The sequence below is a fragment of the Centropristis striata genome, chromosome 9, assembly GCF_030273125.1.
Source record: "Centropristis striata isolate RG_2023a ecotype Rhode Island chromosome 9, C.striata_1.0, whole genome shotgun sequence".
Taxonomy (NCBI): domain Eukaryota; kingdom Metazoa; phylum Chordata; class Actinopteri; order Perciformes; family Serranidae; genus Centropristis; species Centropristis striata.
This window is the reverse complement of record NC_081525.1, coordinates 28,335,735-28,358,335: the sequence shown is the minus strand read 5'-3', so window position 1 is coordinate 28,358,335 and position 22,601 is coordinate 28,335,735. Positions and strand designations below refer to the sequence as shown.

The 22,601-nt window shown below is 36.1% G+C and overlaps 1 protein-coding gene across 1 annotated transcript; it reads left to right on the top strand.

The window, feature by feature from the left end:
- The first annotated feature begins 2,787 nt into the window (after positions 1 to 2,787).
- Positions 2,788 to 20,724, top strand: gipc3 (GIPC PDZ domain containing family, member 3). Its single transcript, XM_059341115.1, has 6 exons — positions 2,788 to 3,213; positions 9,520 to 9,705; positions 10,340 to 10,520; positions 15,498 to 15,607; positions 17,032 to 17,113; positions 20,573 to 20,724. The coding sequence occupies exons 1-6, from the start codon at positions 2,920 to 2,922 to the stop codon at positions 20,722 to 20,724; spliced, it is 1,005 nt and encodes a 334-aa protein (XP_059197098.1). The 5' UTR covers positions 2,788 to 2,919.
- Positions 20,725 to 22,601: the final 1,877 nt, after the last annotated feature.

The following is a 22,601-nucleotide window of genomic DNA, read 5'->3' as shown; positions in this document are numbered from 1 at the left end:
GGAAGTCATTCTGACTTGAACAACAGCAGAGGTCCTCTCCTGTTGAGCCAATATCAAGATGTTCAAACAAAATATTTGTAAATGTGCTGCTAGTTACACATCTGAGAAACCAGAGTCAGTCTGTTGTCACTAATGCTGCCTTAATCAGGCATCTGATGGTTTTAGAAGATGTAGATAGAGGTTATCATGTATATCTCTGCAAGGAGAGAAAGCCAGATATCCTTTGCTTCGAGGACTTCCTGTATTATCTATTGAAAAAGGAATGTTTTGTCAGTGATATTCTTATTATCAGCTGCTTGTGTAAACACTCTGACCTTGGGGAGGGAGGGGGCTGACTACACCTTGGCCTCAAAAACGAGGGTATGACGCAGAGACAGCTGCAGCAGTGCACGTTACAGCACAGGTGTGTAGGAATGCTTATGAAGCAGTAAAAGAAAGAACATCACAGGCTGTACCCCTGCTGTTCTGAATAATATTAAGGTTTCTGTCAATTGTTATAGTGCTTATTGTAAAAGTGTTTTTGACATGGAGTTATCATCTGCCCATACACTGCAAAAAAGGTGTGTAGATTGATTAAGATCAAGTTAAATCTAGAAATAAGCATGTTGAACACTTAAAATAAGAAATTGACTCTTAAAACAAGATAAATTATCGAACACTTCTAAATCTAAAGTTTTTTTAAGAAACAAATAACAATCAAATAGTTTGCAGTGTATTCTTCTCGGGCCAGTTCATCTTTAATTTTTCTTGTTTTAGGAGTTAATTTCTTATTTTAAGCGTTCAACATGCTTATTTCTAAATTTAATAATCTTAATTTAAGAAATCTTGTCAAGTGAAATTATCTGTCCATGCAGCAAGATCATTTCCCTCAGATTTAGCGTTTTTATATTGTTTTTAGACACACCTTTTTTGCAATATATTAAAGAAAAGAAACAGGTAAATTACGGTGTGGTGGGAGTCTTTTTTCTTCTTCTCTCATTTCAGGGATAAGGAAAACCCCTGCTATGGGGTTGTAGGATATATTTCTCTGACTGTGTGCTGCAGTGGGTTAACCTGCTGTCTTTTGTCTATGTTTATACCACCACATAAAAATAAAGATTTTATTAAAATATCTATTTCCAAACAAAGCCTAGTATATGTCAGTATAATGTCATGGCAACATACAATGACAGTGTGAATGGTATTCAGACTTCAGTGATTGAATCCAGTCAACAATTTGCACATCTCAAATTCTTTTGGTACATGCCGTATTATATATCATGAAAGAATCTTTGTCTAAAAGGACACATTCCCAGCTGGCATTTTAGAATGTGATTTTTGTGGAATTTCCAGATCTGATGGAGACATAGATAGCTTTTTGTGTCCCGGCATGACAGCATCTCTTGGTCTGCGCATGAGTAACATATCACATGGATGGGGACAGAGTGTGACAAATAACATGGTTAAGGCCAGCAGACCACCAGGGCAGAATGAAATGGGGATATATTAATCATGGCTATTTATGGTTTGGATTTTTATCCACAATTCAGAAGAAAAAGACTGCTCCTCAAGATACTTCAAAACTTGATCACTTTTTAAAATTGTATACATATCCTGCTTATCCTCTATTCTAGGAGTCCATTAATAGTAATATATAGTATTATTTATAGGGCTGTCACATTTACACACATGTAGGTACAGTCAGGTTGGAAAATGATATTTAGAAACCGTCCAACTACAAGAAGCACCAAAAACCTGTGTGAATTAAAAATCTGAAACCTTGGGCTTTTATGTCCGTTAAAAAATCTGTTAAAAAATCTTTACCATGCCATGTTGGTATCAGTTTTTTCAGCGCAACCTCGCCTATATATCCTGATAATGAATTTTTAACTTTGACTTACCCGATCAAAATTTTGAACCCAAAAGAAACAAAGGAAAACATAAAATCTTATCTTGAAAATTATGTTTCACACACAGAAATGTACTTACATGTTGCATATATATATATATATATATATATATATATATATATATATATATATATATATAAACACAGGTTGCAATTATAACATATAACAGGTAAAATGAAGATAATATCTAGTTCTATATTTTTATACTAAATATATTTGACATTATCTCCAGTTTTACTTGGCCGAATATCATCAAATAAAATCTGGTATGGAGTTTCAAGCCACAACTTCAGAGGGAAGCTGATGGCAAGGCTCCATGTTGCTTCATTTTTATGTCTTCACATCATGAAGAAGTAATTAGTAAGTTAGACAAGTAAGTTAAACATGTGTTTAGCGGCTGTAACTGTCATCTGTCGTATCTGTGGGCTGTCTGTGGGGTCAAAAAGGTCAGTGTATCACCAAGGATTCACCCCAGCAACAGCCAATTTCATTCAATGAGGCCAGCGAAGGGGGGAGCCCAGTACTCCCTGCCCAATGATATCATCTTACCTGTAACACTGGGACATTGTCTGTGGCCATCTCCGAGAAGCCCACTTTGGAATCCATTTTGCAGATATGCTGAGTCTTTTCACACTTCGCAGGGATGTTCACATATTCAGGGGTCATGTATGTCTCGCACCCAGACTGATATGGGGGATTAGAGTCTTATCCGTGTCATGTGTATGAAGAAACCTTTACCTGGTGTGTTTTGTTTTTGTTCTCTATGCGTGAGCTGCCAGAGGCTCAGGTGTAACACATACAGTTCTCAACTCAAAGGGTGTAGGGTTTCTACCCAGTAGGGTCTGGCCGGCCTCCTCCAGCTACTGTTACCAGGCTACTCTCATCACTAATTTATCTGCTCTTCACCCCAAAGCTCTGGGTGGTTGTGTGGTTGGTCGGCTAAGCGTGGGGAAGGACAGAGTTTCTCTCTTTGCCAGAGCAGTGCATCACCAGGCCTCTCAGAGGTGGACCATATCTGAGCTGGGGCCCGATGCAGAACGGGGAGGCTATGAGCCTGCAGGACTCCAAGGCAGCAGGGGCCGAAGTCATGGAGGAGCAGAAGGCCCAGAACCAGAGCCAGAATCACGGGTGTGCGGAGCCCTCAGCGCCGCCACTTCCTCCTCCTTCACCACCACCACCAGGGCCACCCGAATACCCAAGGCCAAGGCTCATCTTCCACACCCAGCTGGCTCATGGGAGTCCCACAGGCCGCATCCACGGATTCACTAACGTCAAGGAGCTGTATGCCAAGATCGCTGAAGTGTTCAACATCTCCCCCTCAGAGGTAAAAAAAACAAACCCAGCTATACATGTAAAGATCATTTGTTACTGTGAGTTTTGTTAGAAATGATCAAGCTAAAGAAACATGGTGTTATTCCTTTCTTTCTTTTCTGGTCTGGCACACCAGCTGCAAATAGGTATTAGGTTTCCATTCTAGGCTGTTTTCCATGATGCACTATTGAAGATCATTTGGCCTCACTACTGTCTGCCAGACTTTGTACTCATCTGCACCTTGACCAAGATCAATAATGGAAACAAATAACCAGATATTATGTTATGTTATATATGTTATTATGTAGTCTGTAAACACCACACACGTGAGTTACAGTAACTTTAGAGAAAAACAAAAACAGGTGACGTTGTTTTAAAATTATTTAAACAATAGAGTAGTGTAAAGAGAATACGTGTTCAGTTACAATGATGCAAATCTCCTCTCCAATTTCAACCTATTCATAATAATTACAGACTATTACTGAACCTATTTTGCCTAATTCATTGGGAAAAATCTGATATATGATTATCAGACTTATGTCCAGAAGAGCTACATGTCATCTCATACAGGAACCAAGGGAAAGTAGTCATATGCTCAAGTAAAAACGTCTTTTAAAGGGGCACTCTGGTGATTTAGTGTAGAAGCAGCAGAGATATAGTACAGATGAAGCTCGTACAGGTACATTTGCCATGATGCAAACATTAGAAACTTTTTCATTCAACCTTTCTTGCTTTGAAACACAGGTTAGCTTTTATAATGTTGTGGCGTCCAAGCCCAACCCAAGACAATCCCTTGTTGACATCACAAGTATTATTTTCTCAGACTTGACAAAACTTTTTAAGAGCCACATAAGACATTAGAAAATAACTTTTTTATTATCTTTGAAAATGAAGTTCCCATTTAAACCTCACTTGTATCTTTTTCAGACACACTGAAGAGCAAATGTTAGGTAAATCATATTTCCAAAATGGTTATACAACATTATGGCACTAAGCATTTAATTCAGAGCACTGTAGGGAATAAAATGTGTGGGTTGCAGTCAGGTTACAGCAGGCAGCTGCTCACAAGGCCAGGATCCTTGAGAAGAAGGCTAAACCTTTAGTAGGTCAGGGTTGGCCCAACCACACTGCAGCCTGATACTGCTCTCAGTGTCGACACAGCCAAAGGCCACAGGCTAATGTCACAGACAGACTTATCAGTGGTTCCTCTTGATTTTTGCATATCATAAAGGCTTTTAGATGACATTTATCCAGCCTAACTTGAAGTAGTTGCAACTGAAGGGTGATTAACCCTCTAGAGTCCATGAAACCACCTGCACATTACTTCTTCATGATGTGAAGACACAAAAATGAAGCAACATTGAGTCTCTCCATCAGCTTCCCTCTAAAGTTCTGGCTTGAAACTCCATGCCAGATTTTTTTTGGATTATATTCAGCCATGTAAAACATCAAACATGTCAAATATATTTAGTATAAAAGTATAGAACTAGATATTATCCTCATTTTACCTGTTATATGTTATATTTGCATATATTTTTATATTTGCAACATGTACATTCCTGTGTGTGTGAAACATCTTTTTCAAGATCAGATTTTATGTTTCCTTAGTTTCTTTTGGGTTCGACATTTTGATCAAGTAAGTCAAAGTTAAAAATTAATTATCAGGACATATAGGTGAGGTAACGCTGAAAAAACTGATATCAACATGGCATGGTAAAGATTTTTTAACAGATTTTTTTAAAGGACATAATAGTCCAAGATTTCAGAGGGTTAAAGAGTGTGTGGGAGGAAATTGATATTGAGGAAATACTGTAGCAGGGCTTTAGGTATAGACAACAGATTGTGTGTCTAGTGCATGTGTAGATTTTGTCTATAGAAATGGGTTCACTGAACTAAACTGTAGCATAATATACTTCAAGGATAATCTGTAGAAAGAGTTTAACCTTTTTAAACAAGGATAAAGGTAGTCACATACAGTAAGCAGTATGATATAGTAACAGAGCAATAAATATTTAGCATTGGCGTTATCTAATACTTATCGGCTATGAAGGTCACCATGAAGGCTTTTCCTATCAACATACTAAATTATACCTGCTGAACATAAATAACGAGAGATGAAGCGATAAGAGCTAACCTCGAGCTTATCAGGCAACAGCAACCCATGATTGTATCTTATGCGTTGGCTTGTTTCCTTGCGTGACACAGTATTAATTGGAAAGCACACATTGATTATTATTATTATTTTTATTTTTATTTATTTAGTGTTTATTTGATATGGACATAGCAATTACATTGGACACACCAGATGCATTGTTTAAGTGTTTTAACACAAGTGCCAATTCACAACACTTGTCCATAGGCAGTTTTTTTTTAAATTGGGCAATTAAAATATAGGGCAATTAAAATAATAAGAATGGAAAAAGGACAGCAAAGATAGAAAAAAACAGCAACAATGGGAAAAAGAAGTCAAAGAAGTCCAAGCAATTTTCCATAAGGAACATAAAAAGGCAAGAGCAAAGACAATATGAGCAGGCAGTAAACCAGTTAAGAACTATTCATGCATGCACTGTTGATTAGATTTTAGCCACTGTTTGAGTCATTTGTTAAAAGCTTTACTATTGGTCCCTAATTTTAACTCAGTGGGTAGATTATTCCCAACTAGCAGGTCTCCACACATACTCATACGCATACTCAAGCCTCATCAGTGACCCAGAACGTGGCAGTGAGTCTGGTCTTCAACCAAAAGCGCACATGCCGGCCCACTGCTCATATTATTTCACTGGCTTCCAGTTGCTGCCTCCATAAAATTCAAAACCTTAACACTTTCTGGGTTCAGGACAGGTCAGCACACTCTCCTGTACACTATGCTCTGCCAATACTCTTCTGTCACTACAGGACCCTATGTCAGTATCTGCTCTCTTCTTTAGTTTCTCAGTGGTGGGACAAATTACCAAACTCCATCCCATCTGCTGAGTCTCTGTCAATCTTAAAGACTCAGCTCTTTCATGAACACCTTCACACACAGTGGACATGGATGATAAGGTATAAAAGAAAAAAAAAACTTCTTCTATGAACTCTTTGCACACTGCAAAAAAGGGTTGTCTACAAACAAGATAAAAACACTAAATCAGAGGGAAATGATCTTGCTGCACAGACAGATAATTTCACTTGACAATATTTCTTGAATTAAGATGATTAAATCTAGAAATAAGCATGTTGAATGCTTAAAATAAAATTAACTCTTAAAACAAGATAAATTAAATCAGCGATGAACTGGCCCGAGCAGAGTGCACTGCAAATTATTTGTTTCTTACAAGATAAAAAAAAACTTTAGATTTAGAAGTGTTAGATAATTGATCTTGTTTTAAGAGTTAATTTCTTATTTTAAGTGTTCAACATGCTTATTCCTAGATTTAACAATCTTAATTGAAGAAATGTTGTCAAGTAAAATTATCTGTCCATGCAGCAAGATCATTTCCCTCAGATTTAGCGTTTTTATCTTGTTTTTAGACGCACCTTTTTTGCAGTGCATTGCCTCTGTGCACTGCCTGATACATACAGTATAGGACTAACCCCATGGCCCTTACCTATGTGTCTTCTGACTAGATCCTTTCTTGCGTTGTGTGAAATCTCACATATATGTTGTTTTGGATAACATTGTCTGCTAACTGAAATTGTGACATTGTAAATGCAGAAAAAAATGTATGTTCATTCAGGATGTCACACCTAATTACAACATAAATAAGTACATTTACACACCTCAATGATCACATTCATGTATAATTTGATATTACATTTTCACTGTTAACATTTAGCTGAGAATTTTGCCCGGAATGACTTGGATGAAGATGAGTGGACAGATACATCATTTTATTATGTAAGATCTAGCTTTTTCCTCACAGTTCTGTGCAGTTTGCATGGAATTTGTGTGTTGCAACTCTCAGAAGCTCTTGTCCAAATTGACTTAAAAACTTGAAATTCCTGTTTTCTTCTTATATGTAAGCCATGTAGAAGCTTAGAGACCTGTCCAGAGACCTAAAACTCTTCCAATATACTGGGATAATCTTCAGCGATCAGCGATTAGTCTTCTAATTCAGAAGACTAGAATAATTATTAACCCTTTATCAGGCGAAGAACCGTATTTGGTAACTTTAGCGGATATCCAAATGGGGTCCCCAAGTCTCTCTGTGAAGTCGTAGAACCACATGGATTTCTTCCAGATAATCAGCAAAGATCGGTGACACCATGACATCTGACCAATCAGTATGATAATAATATAATAATATTAACTTTATTGACCTTGACCTCCAATGTAAAAATGAAAAATTTAGAAAAACAATCTGCAAGGAACAGTCGTACAAACAGAGTTATTCTTCAATGACTTGTACCAGGAGAACTTGACTATGACGGCATATTAGCGGCAAGTATGAATAAAAATAAAAATACAAACCCGGGGGGGTTTACTAGATTAAAGTGGCAAATCTACAAGAAAAAAAGTTGCAGATTTAAGAGATTTAAAGTGGCAAATCTGTGTGAAAAAAGTCACATATTTACAAGAAAAAAGTGTGAAAGAAGTGAACTGTTTTCTTGCTGATTCACCACTTTAAATTCTCGTAGATTTGCCACTTTAATCTTGTAAATGTATTTCTCAAAATATTATCCCCCTCCCCGGGTCCGTATGTTTTTTTTTTGTTTGTTTTTTTTACACATTCTGGCTGTATGTAATATCCTCCAAAATTCTCTAGGGTTGAAATTTGGAATTTGCAAGTATTTCTATTTATGAATGCCCTATTAAGGGTTAAGCACACAACTTTTCTGGTCTTTATTGATATATCAAGACTAGTAAGTCTAATAGATGAATAGTTGTGTCTGACAGTTAATTTAGTCTCCTGTATATCTACAAGACCTTGAACTGCAACCAGAATTGAAGATACAACACGCTCTATGAGAAATATCAGGCAATTAGTTGGTGATAGTGAGAAGGACTAGACAGCTGCAGCATAAAGTTACAGTGTAGCGAGAAACAAAAAAAGACCTTGAACTACAGTCAGACTGTTCCAGTAAAATAATTACTACCAGTGGTATCTAACAGGAACCGTTCCAAGTGCGATAACAGTTCACTAAGGTTATCTTGAATTTCCGTTATGGATTATAGTCAAACTTGAACTTTAACCCCAGGTTTCAGAATACAAGGGGAAAAAAAGACACCTTTAAAACAAAGCTATTTGAAAACAAAGACAGTTGTAGCTATAAATAAGCCATAAGAGATGTTATCACAGAGTCACATGATTCATCTGACAATATCTAATGTAGGCCTATGTAATGCTTTTCTTTAACACACATTTGCTCTACTGGCTGATATTAGATGGTGTAAGAGATAACCACTATGTTTTGGAAAACAGGTATTTATCTTAAGTATACATTTCCATCAGCTATATGATTTTACTCTTTCATCTTGAAACATGCAACTCTGAGTGAGTTGTCATAATTATGACTCATAACAAAATGGCCACAATAGCAAAATCAAACCATTGGCTCTGCTGCCCTCTGCTGGTTAATCTCTATACCTCACATTTTAGAAAATTCTGAGGGGCACCAGGGAATAACACAAAAAATACAGTCATGGGAAAAAAAGTGTTAAACCACCCTTGTTTTCTTCATTTTCTTGTTCATTTTAATGCCTGGTACACTTAAAGGTTAATTAAATTAAGGTAAATTTGTTTGGAAAATATAATGATGACAACAAATATAGCTCATAAGAGTTTAATTTAAGAGCTGATATCTAGACATTTTCCATGGTTTTCTTGATAATAACCAAAATCATTGTCAAGAAAACCCTGGAAAATCCAATTATTTTTTTCTATGACTGTATAATAAGGTATTGTCAAGAGGTAGAAATTTCTTGTTGTTTTTCTAAACATATTTCATTTTTTTAAAAATGTGACATTAATTGTTTTAATATAGCTGTTTCTAAATTAAATCAAAATGTATTTTTAAAAAAATACTCCCCCCATTTAATATTTTTTATGATAAGTTCATAGCTGTTTTTGCCAAAGTAAGTAAAGTTTTATGCAATGTCGCTGACATCATTTTAAAAGTAATATATAATAATACTATACTTTTTTTGTGATTTAATAACTTGCTATCAAAGATTTATGGGTTAAATGCTTAATGTGATTAATATTTCTAAAAATTGAGATTATTTCAATAATTTAGGTCTATTGAATGTGTTTCACTTTAGTTTAGGTGTTCAAAATATTGGATACCGTTCGGTTATTAAGAGAAACAACACATTTTTTTGTCCACCCTTGCTCCTTAGATCCTTTTCTGCACCCTCAACTCTCATAAAGTGGACATGCAGAAGCTACTGGGGGGGCAGATCGGACTGGAAGACTTCATCTTCGCTCATGTCAGAGGGGAGACCAAGGAGGTGGAGGTGACAAAGACAGAAGACGCATTGGGCCTCACGATCACAGACAACGGAGCTGGATATGCTTTCATCAAGGTGAGCAAGTGATAGAGCAGAGCATGCTGAGCCCTGTTATCTTAATCTGTAGACGGCTTCACAGCAAAAAAGTTGTGCCTAAAAACAAGATAAAAACACTGGAAATAAGCATGTTGTACGCTTAAAATAAGAAATGAACTCTTAATACAAGATAAATTAAATCTGCAAGCAGTGATGAACTGGCCCAAGTAGAGTGCACTGACAATTATTTGTTTCTTACCAAGATAAAAAAACGTATTGACTAAAAAAAATAATTTGCAGTGCACTCTGCTCGGGGCAGCTCATCGCTGCTTGCAGCTTTAATTTATCTCGTTTTAAGAGTTAATTTCTTATTTTAAGTGTTCAACATGTTTATTTATAGCTTTAATAATCTTAATTTAAAAAATCTTGTCTAGTGTTTTTATCTTGTTTTTAGAGACACCTTTTTTTGCAGTGTGCAAAGAGTTCACAGAATAAACTTTTTTTCTTTTATACCTTATCATTCATGTCCACTGTGTGTGAAGGTGTTCGTGAAAAAGCTGAGTCTTTAAGAATGACAGAGACTCAGCAGATCTTGTTTTTATACACCCCTTTTTTGCAGTGTTCAAACTGGAAAGCCCCACACATTTGAAACATTTCAATTTGTTTCTTTCAGAGGATAAAGGAAGGCAGCACCATAGACCGGCTGAAGACAGTATGTGTTGGTGACCACATCGAGGCCATCAATGACCAGAGCATTGTAGGCTGTAGACACTATGAGGTGGCTAAGATGCTAAAAGAGCAAGCGAGAGGCATACCCTTCACTCTGCGCTTGGTGGGGCCCAACAAGGCCTTTGGTGAGTGGAAAATCATTCCCGATTACTGGGCTTTACTGTCATGTGCAGAACAGATGAAGATTGGGAATTCTAAACAAACACTCCTAAATCAGCCTGCAATGGTGGTTGAATGTGAACATAACATTATTTACAGGTGGGGTTCAGCTTACAGTACAAGCCTGGAAGTCAATACTGCAGGGAGAAAGAAACATCTGTTTCTGTTAGCAGAAGTGTGTGTTGATTATGATTCATAACAGTGACATTTAATGTCATCTCAAATATTTTTTTATGACAGGACTGTCCATGAAAGGTGTAGCACCAACAGCTGGATCCTGTTGGTGCCACTCTATTGGCCATTTCTCATCAGGCAAACAGGAAGAGGAGACAGGAACATTTTAGAGATAACTGTCTGTCTGCCAATGCATCTGGAAAAGTTGTTAAACTTAGCAGCTAATTAATTGACCGCTATTATGGCAGTGTTGTTAAGCCTCTGCCCAAAGGATCTTGTGTAACAGTAGATGTACTAAAGTGGCTATGTCGGGACACGCATGGCTCAGATGTGAGTCATAACATTACACAGACACTAAATAAATAAACATTTTGATGATGAGATTTAATGGAAATCAACTCTTTAAATTCAGTTTCAAATTCATTTTCAATTGCGATCACCCAAATGTACCCGGACAGAATTATGGTATTGTCAAGTGGTAGAAATTTCTTGTTGTCTTTCTAAAAATATATATATATTTTTTTTTTAGAAAAATATGACATTAATTGTTTTAATATAGCTGTTTATATTTTAAATCAAAATTTATTTTTCATAAATAACAATACTTTCCCCCCATTTAATTAAAAAAAAAAATTATCAGTTCATAGCTGTTTTCACCAAAGTAAGTATATTCTTATGCAATGTCGCTGACATTATTTTAAAAGTAAAATACTATACTTTTTTGTGATCCAATAACTTGCTATCAAAGATTTATGGGTTTAATGCTTAATGTGATTAATATTTCTAAAAATGGAGAGTAATTCAATAATTTAGGTCTATTTAATGTGTATAAATATACCCGGACAGAATTAAAAAGGCTTGTGGGATTTTCCATCACATCCCAAACATAGGGGAAACCAGGCTTTTCTGCACGCCAATGCATTTCAAAATTGTAGTTTACAACAGGGCGGCCTTTTTTGACACAATAACTCACCTGCCCCTAAATCCTAAATGTCAAATTCAATGTTTAAAGGGCTTCAAGTGTACGTCCCGGTGGGGGCCTGATAGTGCTTTCCTGCATCCGCCTCTGTCTCTCACTGTCAATAAACCCTTTAAAAGCTGGCCAAAGTGTCCTCATAAACATATTGCACATAAACACACACTCAAACCACAACTGTACTAGCCTGATGTCAGACAGAAGTATAAACTTGTTACGCTCTGTTTACATCAGTCAGTCATTCTGTGGAGTTGGCAGATTCGAAGGTCTGGGCCCAGGAAGTACTGTACTGATATGGACTTGTAGTTGTTTCGTTGGAATCTTACACTAGCCTTACCCATAACCTCTACATTCACAGCGATAACATTTAACCTGCGTTCAACCCCAAAATCAAGTCCCAAAAATAAACGAACAGCCTGATGAGGACTGAATTTTTGTCTGAGTGGGAATAATATTCAGTCCAAAGTCATGTAAACATGGACAGAGAGAGAGAACATGTAATGTTTAGTGCCTCACTTTTTCATATGCTAGCAGTCACACAGAAGTCAGTGCCAAAGGAGCTGTAAATATTTGATCCAGATATACTTGTTGTACTTTCCCTGGAGAGCCTGAAAGGCACTTTCATATACATTTCAGCTATTTATCTGGCAGGAATAGAAATAGATAAACAAATTCATTGGGTACAGTGACCTGTTTTTTTTTAGTAAATCCTTGCTTCTTTCTCCAACTTTTTCTGTATTTATTAAAGTGTTTACACCTAAAGTTATACTTCTTCTACAGATCTGCACTAACGCACAGCAAATTTGTGCACTTGTTGTGAACTTGTGAGCTTTTTTCAGGACGATCAATGTGAGGGCGTCCTTTTCCCTTGTCCTTCCCATGAAATGTTTCACTCGTCGGAACTGCATTAAGTGGCTTATTTATTGCGTCTAGCGGAGAACATGGAGAGGACAAAAGGAAGTTGCCTTTTCAGAGTGGTAATAGCCGGCTAGGCTGGAGCCAAGCTGTCCACAACCTTTCCACTCGACAGGAAACTAAAGTCATGGTCAATGGGTTCATGTCCCGTTAACAATTGTATTGTCACGATAACTACAGATATTATAAAGAGATAGTAAAATAGGTAACAAAACATGTTAAGTTCCACTTATTGGCTCCATTGTTCTGGAGCTTTTGACTGTATATATTGGCCTTCATCTGCAGATTGAGCATGCTCAGTCGTCGTGGAAGTATTCTGCGCTACAAAGTGTAACTGCAGTAACTACAGTTTTGTTCGAAATTGAGTTTTAACTAAAAATGAACTCCTTGATGTCTGTTTTGTCTCGTGGCAAAGTTTTAGATTTTATTTCAGAGAAATAATGATATAAAAATTGCAGTAACTACAAAATCCAGCTCAAAACCAAAGCTGCTTTGTATATATATAGTAATTTAAACATAAAAATAATAGAAATTATACGTTTATTTGAAAGGGAAATTATTATGTAGACAGCGATCAAGTAAAAAAGGGAGATAAAATGATACTAAGACTAAAATCTAACATTTCTTTATAATATTAAGTCTAAAATAAACAAATCTTGGAATAGAGTTGTTTAACACTTTTAAATACACTTAAAACTAAAATAAATTTGAAAATGTTTATTCACTGAAAACAAAATATAAAAGCTGAAAGAAGACATCAACATTATGGTTACTGCACTCTGTTTCGGCAAAACCAGAGTGCAGTAACTATGTTTTTAGGGTCAAATGTCAAATAAATCTTCATTATTTTTGAGTGTAAAAATGACATCATTAATATGTGTAGAAATACGTGTCATATCACTTATCTACCTATAACTCCTTTGAAAAAAAGTTAAAAACCTTTAAAGCAGTTTTCTCAGTTTTACATTTTGCGTAGTTCCTGCAGTTAGACTTTTTTGGGCAGTATTGATGTCCAAACTCATTTATGCTGATTTAAAAAGTTTTATTTTGTGAGCTTCTGTGTTGAAGACAAAGAAGCTCAACAGAAATGGCACATTGGTGGACATTTTAATGTATGTAAATGACGTTAAAAAAAGTGTGTATATTATTACACCACAACCTGGTTTGGAGGTAATATCAGGGTCTTTCGGCATTCAGTAGCTTTGTCTACAGTTAAACAGGAGTAGCAGTTTAATATCTGGTACAAGTCATGAGCAAAGCAGAAACACTCATTTCACCGTTACAGTTTTTATAGTTATAGTAATAAAAGTAATTTAATCTCTTAAATCTCTTAATAAGTGAAACACACATACGATGGCTGGATGCCAAATCTGCATACGATAGATGAGATTTCATGTGTAAAATGATTTGTTACACTAATTAGAATCCAGAATATAACAGAGCTGGGGCTTCATTATGGCCCCTTAGTGTCAGAAAGGTCAGAGAGAGCAATTCACATTGGGAATTCAACAACTAAGATAACCTTCTTGTCAATGTTTCAACAATTCAATTAAAAGAAAATTGAGATTACAGTACATTACAATACAAATAAAGTACATTCAATCCCAATGAGGAGTGTGTGTAAGCTTTAGTTCTGATGTCACTATTCTACATTGTTGACATTAAATAAAAGTGACATCATTTTCCATGTCAGTTTTTAAGGTCAAATAACGTAGTACACATAACAGTATTTACTTCCTGAGAATCAGTCACACACAGCATGAAATAGCTGATGCTGACCTCTGAACTCCCTCAGGAAGAAATGTAATTCCCTTTTGTTTAACCAGTGAGAATCATATTAAAAAACAGATGTGCATTTCCACGCAAACCCTGGTACGTGTCGGTTTAAAATAACTATTTGAGAAAAGAAGTTTGGCAACATAACAGGACTATGATTTTGCTATCTGAAGCGATGCTTTGACCTAACATTCTAACATGCTGATGGGAATTACATTCGTTTTGCAGTTATTTGGGAAGGATATGATGATGTGGTTTCATTTCCTGCAGCTGATTCACAGTCAGCATTATTGTAAACACAAACACAAGGTATTGTCAGTAAGACCACAGGTGGAAATAAATGATTCACATTTACTGTACTGCAGAACCAGTGCTTGACTGGAACTTCGGGAATACTCCACTCTGAAACTTGAAACACAAAGTATGACCTATAAAAAACAATAGTCCATGTCTTAAAACTAGCAGCAGTACTAGGGTAGGCTACCCCCAGATTCACAGTTTGTTATTTGTGAGACAAGAAATACTCCTGAGAGATTAAGGGAATGTAAATTATGGCGTGTGCTTTGGTCTTCGTCTTTCCCAGGAATAAATATACTGTGTGGGAGGCACCTTTGGTTTCTAAATTATAGAAGAAGAACATGATAGCAGAAAAGCTGCTGTGTGGTGAAATGCACTACCAACACGGTAAAGAACCCATAACAAATTTTTTTAAATCTGAAAAAACTAAACTTTTATGAGCATTCAGTGGACAAAGATGTATATGGACAGCCAACTTGTCCTTTCTGGTAGCTATAAGGTGCTAAAATGCAATAGTTGTAGAAAGAAACAGGCATTTTGTTAGTGTTTAAGACCTTGATTGCATATTGTAGCACCAATAGTTTTCTTCAGACTATGACATGTGGAGCTCTGTCTCTAGGGTTGAACAGACGCTGAAAAAAGTGACACCTGCAGAAATTTTAGCTTGAAAACTTGAAAGAATGTGACAACTGGGATGGACAGAATTGTGTAAAAAACAACAGGTCACACATTAAAGAAATCCATAAAAGTCCCACAGGCTGTCTCTTTCATTTGATTAATGGTTTGTTTGTGTCTTTGTGGGTAGACATGATTGGAATGAGGACCAGAGCGCCAAAATCTACTGAGGGCAAGATGGTGAACGGGAGGGAGACGCTGCGTCTTCGCTCAAAGGGTGCTGCTACAGTTCAGGAAGTGGTGAGTTTCACACGCTCTGCTGGACAGTGACTTCCTGATGAACTCATTTACTGACACGTACACACATATAAGAACGGACACAGAACTGTTGATTATTTTTAATGTTTTCTTCTCTAAATTACTTTACTGAAGATTAGACCAGTTTTATCATTTTTTTGGCAAGTCATGCTAAAAATCTGAGATTCCCATGTGGATTATTAAAGAACTGGAATGACCCAAAATGAACTGAAAACCCTCAGTTGACACAGGTCACCAAAAAAGTCACACAATAGCCGGTGCCAGCTGATCATAGAAAAATGTCTCTTTCGGTTTCACCAGAAGTGACCTGTGTAAGACCTCTGTAAGACCACATACATAGCTCTCGGATCCTTAAAAAATCAGTTTCACAGGCTCATTTACATATGTACTGGGAATGCAAGGATGTGAAGCTTTTTTGGGGTGAGGTCTGTGCTACTTTATCTAATGTACTGGAAGTCACTGTACCATGTTCTCCCATTGTGTTGCTGCTGAATGATACCACCTCATTACAATTGACATGCTGGAAAATACGTATTCTCCTAACGGGCATCACTGCTGCCAAAAAGATGCTGGCTTTACGCTGGAAACCTTCACATACAGTTACCAAGCCCCATTGAATTAACACATACATTGACATCATAAATATGGAGCTTTCAGTGACAAGAATGCACAGTGCTGGAGCTGATACCATTCTAGCATGGCAAACAATGGCAGATAAGATCAAGGAATTGCTGTAATCAATATTTTTATTTGCATTTCTTGTTAAAACATGGTCTATCATGTCCTGTAAGAGTTTTATAGAGATCCAAGTTGGGGGTGGGGGCCGCTGCCTGGTCCCTTTTTTAAAATTAATTAATTTAATTTCATTACATTTTTCTATCTATTTAATTATTATGATTATGATCATGATTATTATTATTTTAATTGGATTGCAATGTACCTTTTACTTTTATCGGACTGCTGTACTTGTTTTGTCTTTAAAAGCAATTAAAAAAAGTTGTTCACAAAAAAAAAAAAAAACGTTTCGCCAGAAGTGACCTCTGTCACTTCTAACTTCCTACACTTCAGTGCACTGAACTATGATCTGAATCTCAAAGAGATTCAGATCATAGTTCATAGATCATAGGAGAAAGTTTGGATGCTAAAAAGGTTCACCGGATTTCAAGAAGTGAAAAATATAGCACACTTGACAAACACCTACAAGAAGTACTGGACTTAATCTATAAACTTTGTTATATTTATATAACATAAGGATAAGTGTTAAACAATAGCCCAAAATATTCTTGGCTCTTGTATGTTTTGGCATGACAAGCTATGCTCCCACAGAGTTTGTACCTCCGTATTTAGAGCGTGAACACCACTAAATTTCCATTAACGCCTCTGTACTTTCCTGTCTGCTCTGCCAGCAGAATGAGTTTGAAGAACAGGCCACCAAGAAAGTGGACGACCTGTTGGAGAGCTACATGGGCATCCGGGATTTGGAGCTGGGTAAGACCACCCACATAACTCTCGGATCCTTAAAATAGACATAACCTTTGAGTCCACGTTTGGGTGTAAGAACATAAGCCGTTGCTGAATGGATGTTGACACACAGATCCAGGAGTTGGGTCGGGTTTACTGCTAGCAAACTGTCTAACTCACTGCCTGTCTGACATGCTGAGATAGACCAGTCTACTTCGGCCCTGGACTGGAAAATTCTTCCTCAAGATTTATACTCACCATAAATAATCTAGAATGGAAAGTGTACATCCAGGGAGCTGCTATGTGTGTTTTTTCTGTGAGGTAGAAAATTTTATTTTTCCTCAAGATTTTTTCTCACCATTGATTTGCTGCATTAACGGTATATGTTTGGGAAAAATATTTCAAGTCAGTTTACAAGCTTTTTCAGAGCTTTCACACAACTGAAGTGTGTTTAGTTTTCATGCTCAATTAAGCAAACTCCACCTGCTGAGGAAAACCATTAACCCTCTGGGGTCTGAGCCTATTTTGGCCATTTTTGAATACTTTTGACAATTATTTTCTCACTTTAACCTACTTTATCAATATATTAAGCCCAAAAATCATGAAATCCGAGTTGGAAAATTATACTATTTACTACAATAAAAACCACAAATATGCTCAATGAACTGTTTTGGAACTTGAAAATGTAAACATAGGATACAAAAATTATCATATAAAAAGGTAAACTTTTAAATATAATAAAACTATATACAAAAAAGTCCTCTTCAAAACAAACTATGTGCTACTTCTACTATCTTTAGTTTTACACTGCAAAAAAAAAGAAAAGTTGGGTGAACTCAAAATTTCAAGGCAACAAACTTCGATAAAATTCTAAGTTGGACAATTAAACTAAATATTTTAAGTTTTGTTTTTGAGTTTGCTAAACTCTGAATTCAGATTTTTGTTAACTCAACTGTAGGTTGTACTTACTTATAATTTTACATTATAAGTTATAATGAGTTTTAATCCTTACTTCTGCTAAGTTCTGCAATGTGATGAATTGACACGATTGTAACACCGCTATGAAATGTCAGCTTATGTTGCGACCACAATTTTGAGTTAGCATTGATACGCTAATGGCTACTCTTGTACATAGACTCTTGTAGGTATGGCAGCGCCGCTAGCATCAGTTAGCCACTAGCTTTCCCTAATAACTGAATTTCACGACAAAGAAATAAGAGTTAGTAGAACTATTGTCCCTTGTTTTGAACCTCAAATTAAGTAACAACAACTCACAAGCTTGTTTTTGAGCATACAACTGGCTTCCTTTGTTGTGCTAACTTACATTATTGCCCTAAATGTCAATAATTTATATTTCCAAGTTTTACCAACTTAAATCATTGTTTTAGGCCAAAAAAATACAAGTTGGCTTTTTTTGCAGTGTACATGACCTAGGAATGTCAAACAAAAATTGAGAGAAAGCTTCAAGTCTGTACTTTGGAGTGACGTTGATAGCAGCGCTCCATGTGATCTAGTTTTTTTGTTAAACGTCACATGATCTGATCGGCACGATCATTAACCCCAGAGGGTTAAAACAGGTAGAGTCAAGATCTTTTTTTCTCAAGGTCAAGAATGAACTGTACACTCACTGACAACACTGTAAGCAGGCAACTGGCAGCATCTTGCATGCTCAGAATTAGTTTTAATCATCGTTTATTGTGTTCAACACTTGAAGTAGTCTTCTTCATGCAGAAGGTCCTTGGATGAATCAGGGGGACATGAACTTAACATGGCCAGTAGCAGAGTTTGCCCTTTCCCAGACTCCCAAGGCCAATGACCTGATTTCCAGATGGGTGTTTGGCTGTTGAGACCTCATTGAGATTCTTTAATCTGCTCATGTTAGTGGGTGGCATTTTTTTCATTTAAATATACCGTAAATTATGGCTTTTCTCAAAATAATGGTGAGAAAAGTACTTAAAATATGATTTAGTCTCACAATCGGTTTGTTTAGAAGGACAAGACAGGGTTGCTAACACGTCTCTTGTTGACCTAATGTCACAGTATTCAGCTACTGCATTTTTCATGTCACTGGGGGATCCAAGCTGATATTTTTGCTCAGATATCTTCCAGCACATGGAAATCTACCTAGCATACAAATTCTTTTTGAGATCCTGTTGTTTGTAAATGTCTGTATACATATGGAGATAGTATGATCAGATGGAAGTGAGCAGATGTAAAACAGTTTATTAAGCTTCAGGAGTACATTTCATCAGATTTGTTTGATTTGTTATTTGAATATCAAAATAACATCAAGATACACCGCTTTGGGCAAATATTTAATGTGTCCGTTTGAATCTATCATATATTTCATGTTCAACCATGTTTTTGCCTTGTAAAAAATCACATTATTACAGTTTTTCTCAGTCGCTTTGGTGCATATCTCACATCAACATTAACATTTACAAAACAGTAAGTTCAACCTCCACAACATTTAGTCATTTGTGTTCATCATAGAAGCAGTTTCTCTTTCCTTACAACAAATTACAAATACTTTTGGACATGCATCTATTGCTTTCATACAACTCTCTGCTGTTTTATTATTGTATTATTTGCTTATGTCATGTTTGTCAAAATCTGTTGAGCAAATTTTATACATTTTTTAAAATCTTTATTTTTTACTGAAAATGTCTCCTAAATTGAATAATTTTTCTCAGGTGAATCTCAGCTTTCACTGATGAGAAGGGCTGTGTGAAGCATTAGTTGAACCAATGATAAGCCACTTCTCTACAATCACTCAGAGCTGAATCCATAAACACTTTACAACACATATGAACCATCAGGACATAGTGTGGACCATTTCTACACCACTGTGACACTGGACTGTCACAGCTCGACCCAAAGGGAATTTATGTTTGTTGTAAATAAGGCTGTTTTTTTTCTCCTTTTGCACAATGCAGTAAACACATTAGAATTGAAAAGAGCATATGCAATAAAAATATGAAACATAAATATTCAGTGTGTTGTACAGTTACCTCAATAAATACAGTAATTTGTAACTTTACTGTAGTTTTCAAATGGCTGTGCTAATAGTGTATAGTTCTGTCTGGAGCATTTTCAGGTAACGTCACCACGATCTGACTTTTTTGCATTGGAAAACAAGCAAGAGTAAACTGAGTAGAGTAAACTGTCATAATGAAAACATGACTGAGACATTTGACTATCTTGTTCATAAACATGGTGTCAGGACTTTTCATCTTGATGTCACTGACACTTTCACTGACATGAATACTTGCTTTTGAGGAATGAGCTATGATCCATTTTGAGCAAGTGACACGCTTTTGCAGGTTATCAACTAGATTTTGCAGTTTGTACTAATTGTTTTGAGAAATGCATTAACTGTTGTGCAAATGTTAATAGTGATGTGAGAAATGTACCAAAGCGACTGAGAAAAACTGTAATTGGTCAATTCCATTCAATAAAATCTGTCCCATCCCTTATTTTCTGCAGCCACCACCATTGTGGAAGCAGGCAAAGACAAGAAGAACCCTGATGACTTTGCAGAGGCTTTGGATTCAGTTCTGGGAGATTTTGCTTTCCCTGATGTGTTTTTGTTTGATGTATGGGGAGCTATTGGAGACGTCAAGAACGGTAAAATGTAGACATTTACCAACAGCATCAAGAGAGAGAAAGAGAGAGAGATCTGTTCTCTGGTACATCTAGTGGGGGAGAAAGAATGTGTAGAGGCTTTAAAATTGTAATCACTTTCTTTAAAACCACGGCAGGGACTGCAATAATTCAACCATTTTCCTTTAAACAGTCAAATTATGATAATTTGCCCATAAGAAGATCATTATCCTTAATGTTTTGACACCAAACATGGAATGGACAGAAATTAACATTTTTTACGGTAAAGCAAGTTAGTCACTTTGATTAAAGCTAAACATTTACAAAATATTTCGAGGGTTCGCTTCCCATACATACGTATTAAGTTAAGGATATGCTACATGTATCAGGAAAAAACAACAGCAAAACGGCGGACAATCAGCCAGCCATCTAGGAATCAAGGAAGTGAGATAAGCTGCAGGAACCTTTCTCCCTCTGATGAAGACCCACTGGGGAAAACAATAGAAGAAGGAGTTTTGGGTCTCAGAGTCAGAATATATTCCTCCACTACTCCATTATTGATAACATATACAAGCTAGAGATATATGTGCATGATTTCTAAGTTATAATATGTTTGCAAATATAATGTAATATATTTATACAAGTGGCCTGCTATTTTTGAAAAAAAAAACAAAAAAAACAAGTGGCCCCAGTGCATTTAAAACAAAAAATAAATTGCAATTTAAAGATTCAAAATCCGTGTATCATTCCTTCTTTTCCATTTTCCATTTTCAATTGGCAATCAAAAATTAAATAATGAAAAATTTACTGTTTATTTTGCTATTTGTTTTTTAATATAACACAAAAAACAAAAAAAAATGCTTATTTTTTCATATTTCAATATTAGGCTCAGATCAAGACGAAATGGAAAAACGGGCACAAGAACTGAATTTGATTTTAATATTTAATTGGTCGGGTTTACGTGACCCGGAAATTTGTAACGTAATATTTTACTGTACAATCTATACCCAAATGCGTTTTATTTAAAAAAAATTCTGAGTGAACAGTTCTGTGAATATCATGCAATGAATCTTCTTTTCATATTCATCTGATATTTGGCCTGGTTGTGTAACACTTTATTCTGAAAACTGAAAACTCCACGCCGACATAACAAATACATTTTTGGCGCGACACAATTTAATTATTTCACGTGATGTGTTCATGTAAAGTTAATGCATCATCTCCTCTCTGCTGTTAAGAGTTTTATACTGAATTAAAGTGAAAAAGAATGACAGTAACGTGTTTATCCTTCATGTCAGCTCACTTGGAGCAGTTTCAATGAATTTACCATAAAAATCACAATATGGGTCACTACATTATATAGGGCTGGCTTGACTATGGAGAAGCGCAGTCAAACTTCCGGGTCACGTAAACCCGACCAATTAAATATTGAAATCAAATTCAGTCCTGGTGCCCGTTTTTCCATTTCATATTTTTGATCTGAGCCTAATATTGATATATGAAAAAACAAGCATTTTTTAAATTTTTTTGTGTTATAATAAAAAACAAATAACAAAATAACCAGTCAATTTTTCATTATTTGATTTTTGATTGCCAATTGAAAATGGAAAGAACGAATGATACATGGATTATATTCTTATCATCTTGCCTTCCAAGGCTTCCGTAGGACTGGCTAATCTGAACTCCACATGACAAAACAAGTGATCTCTAAAGACATCATCTGGAAACGTTATCATCTGGGAATTTCAAGGGGACCATGTACATCTGGATGCCACTGCTTTTCACTTCATATTTTCCCACATGATCATTACTGTCAAACAGAAACCAAGACCTAATTCCCACGAAGGAAAAAACAAACAAATAAAACTAGCTTGTGTACGTGGAAAAGCATTTCCTTTGCAGTCCCCTGCAG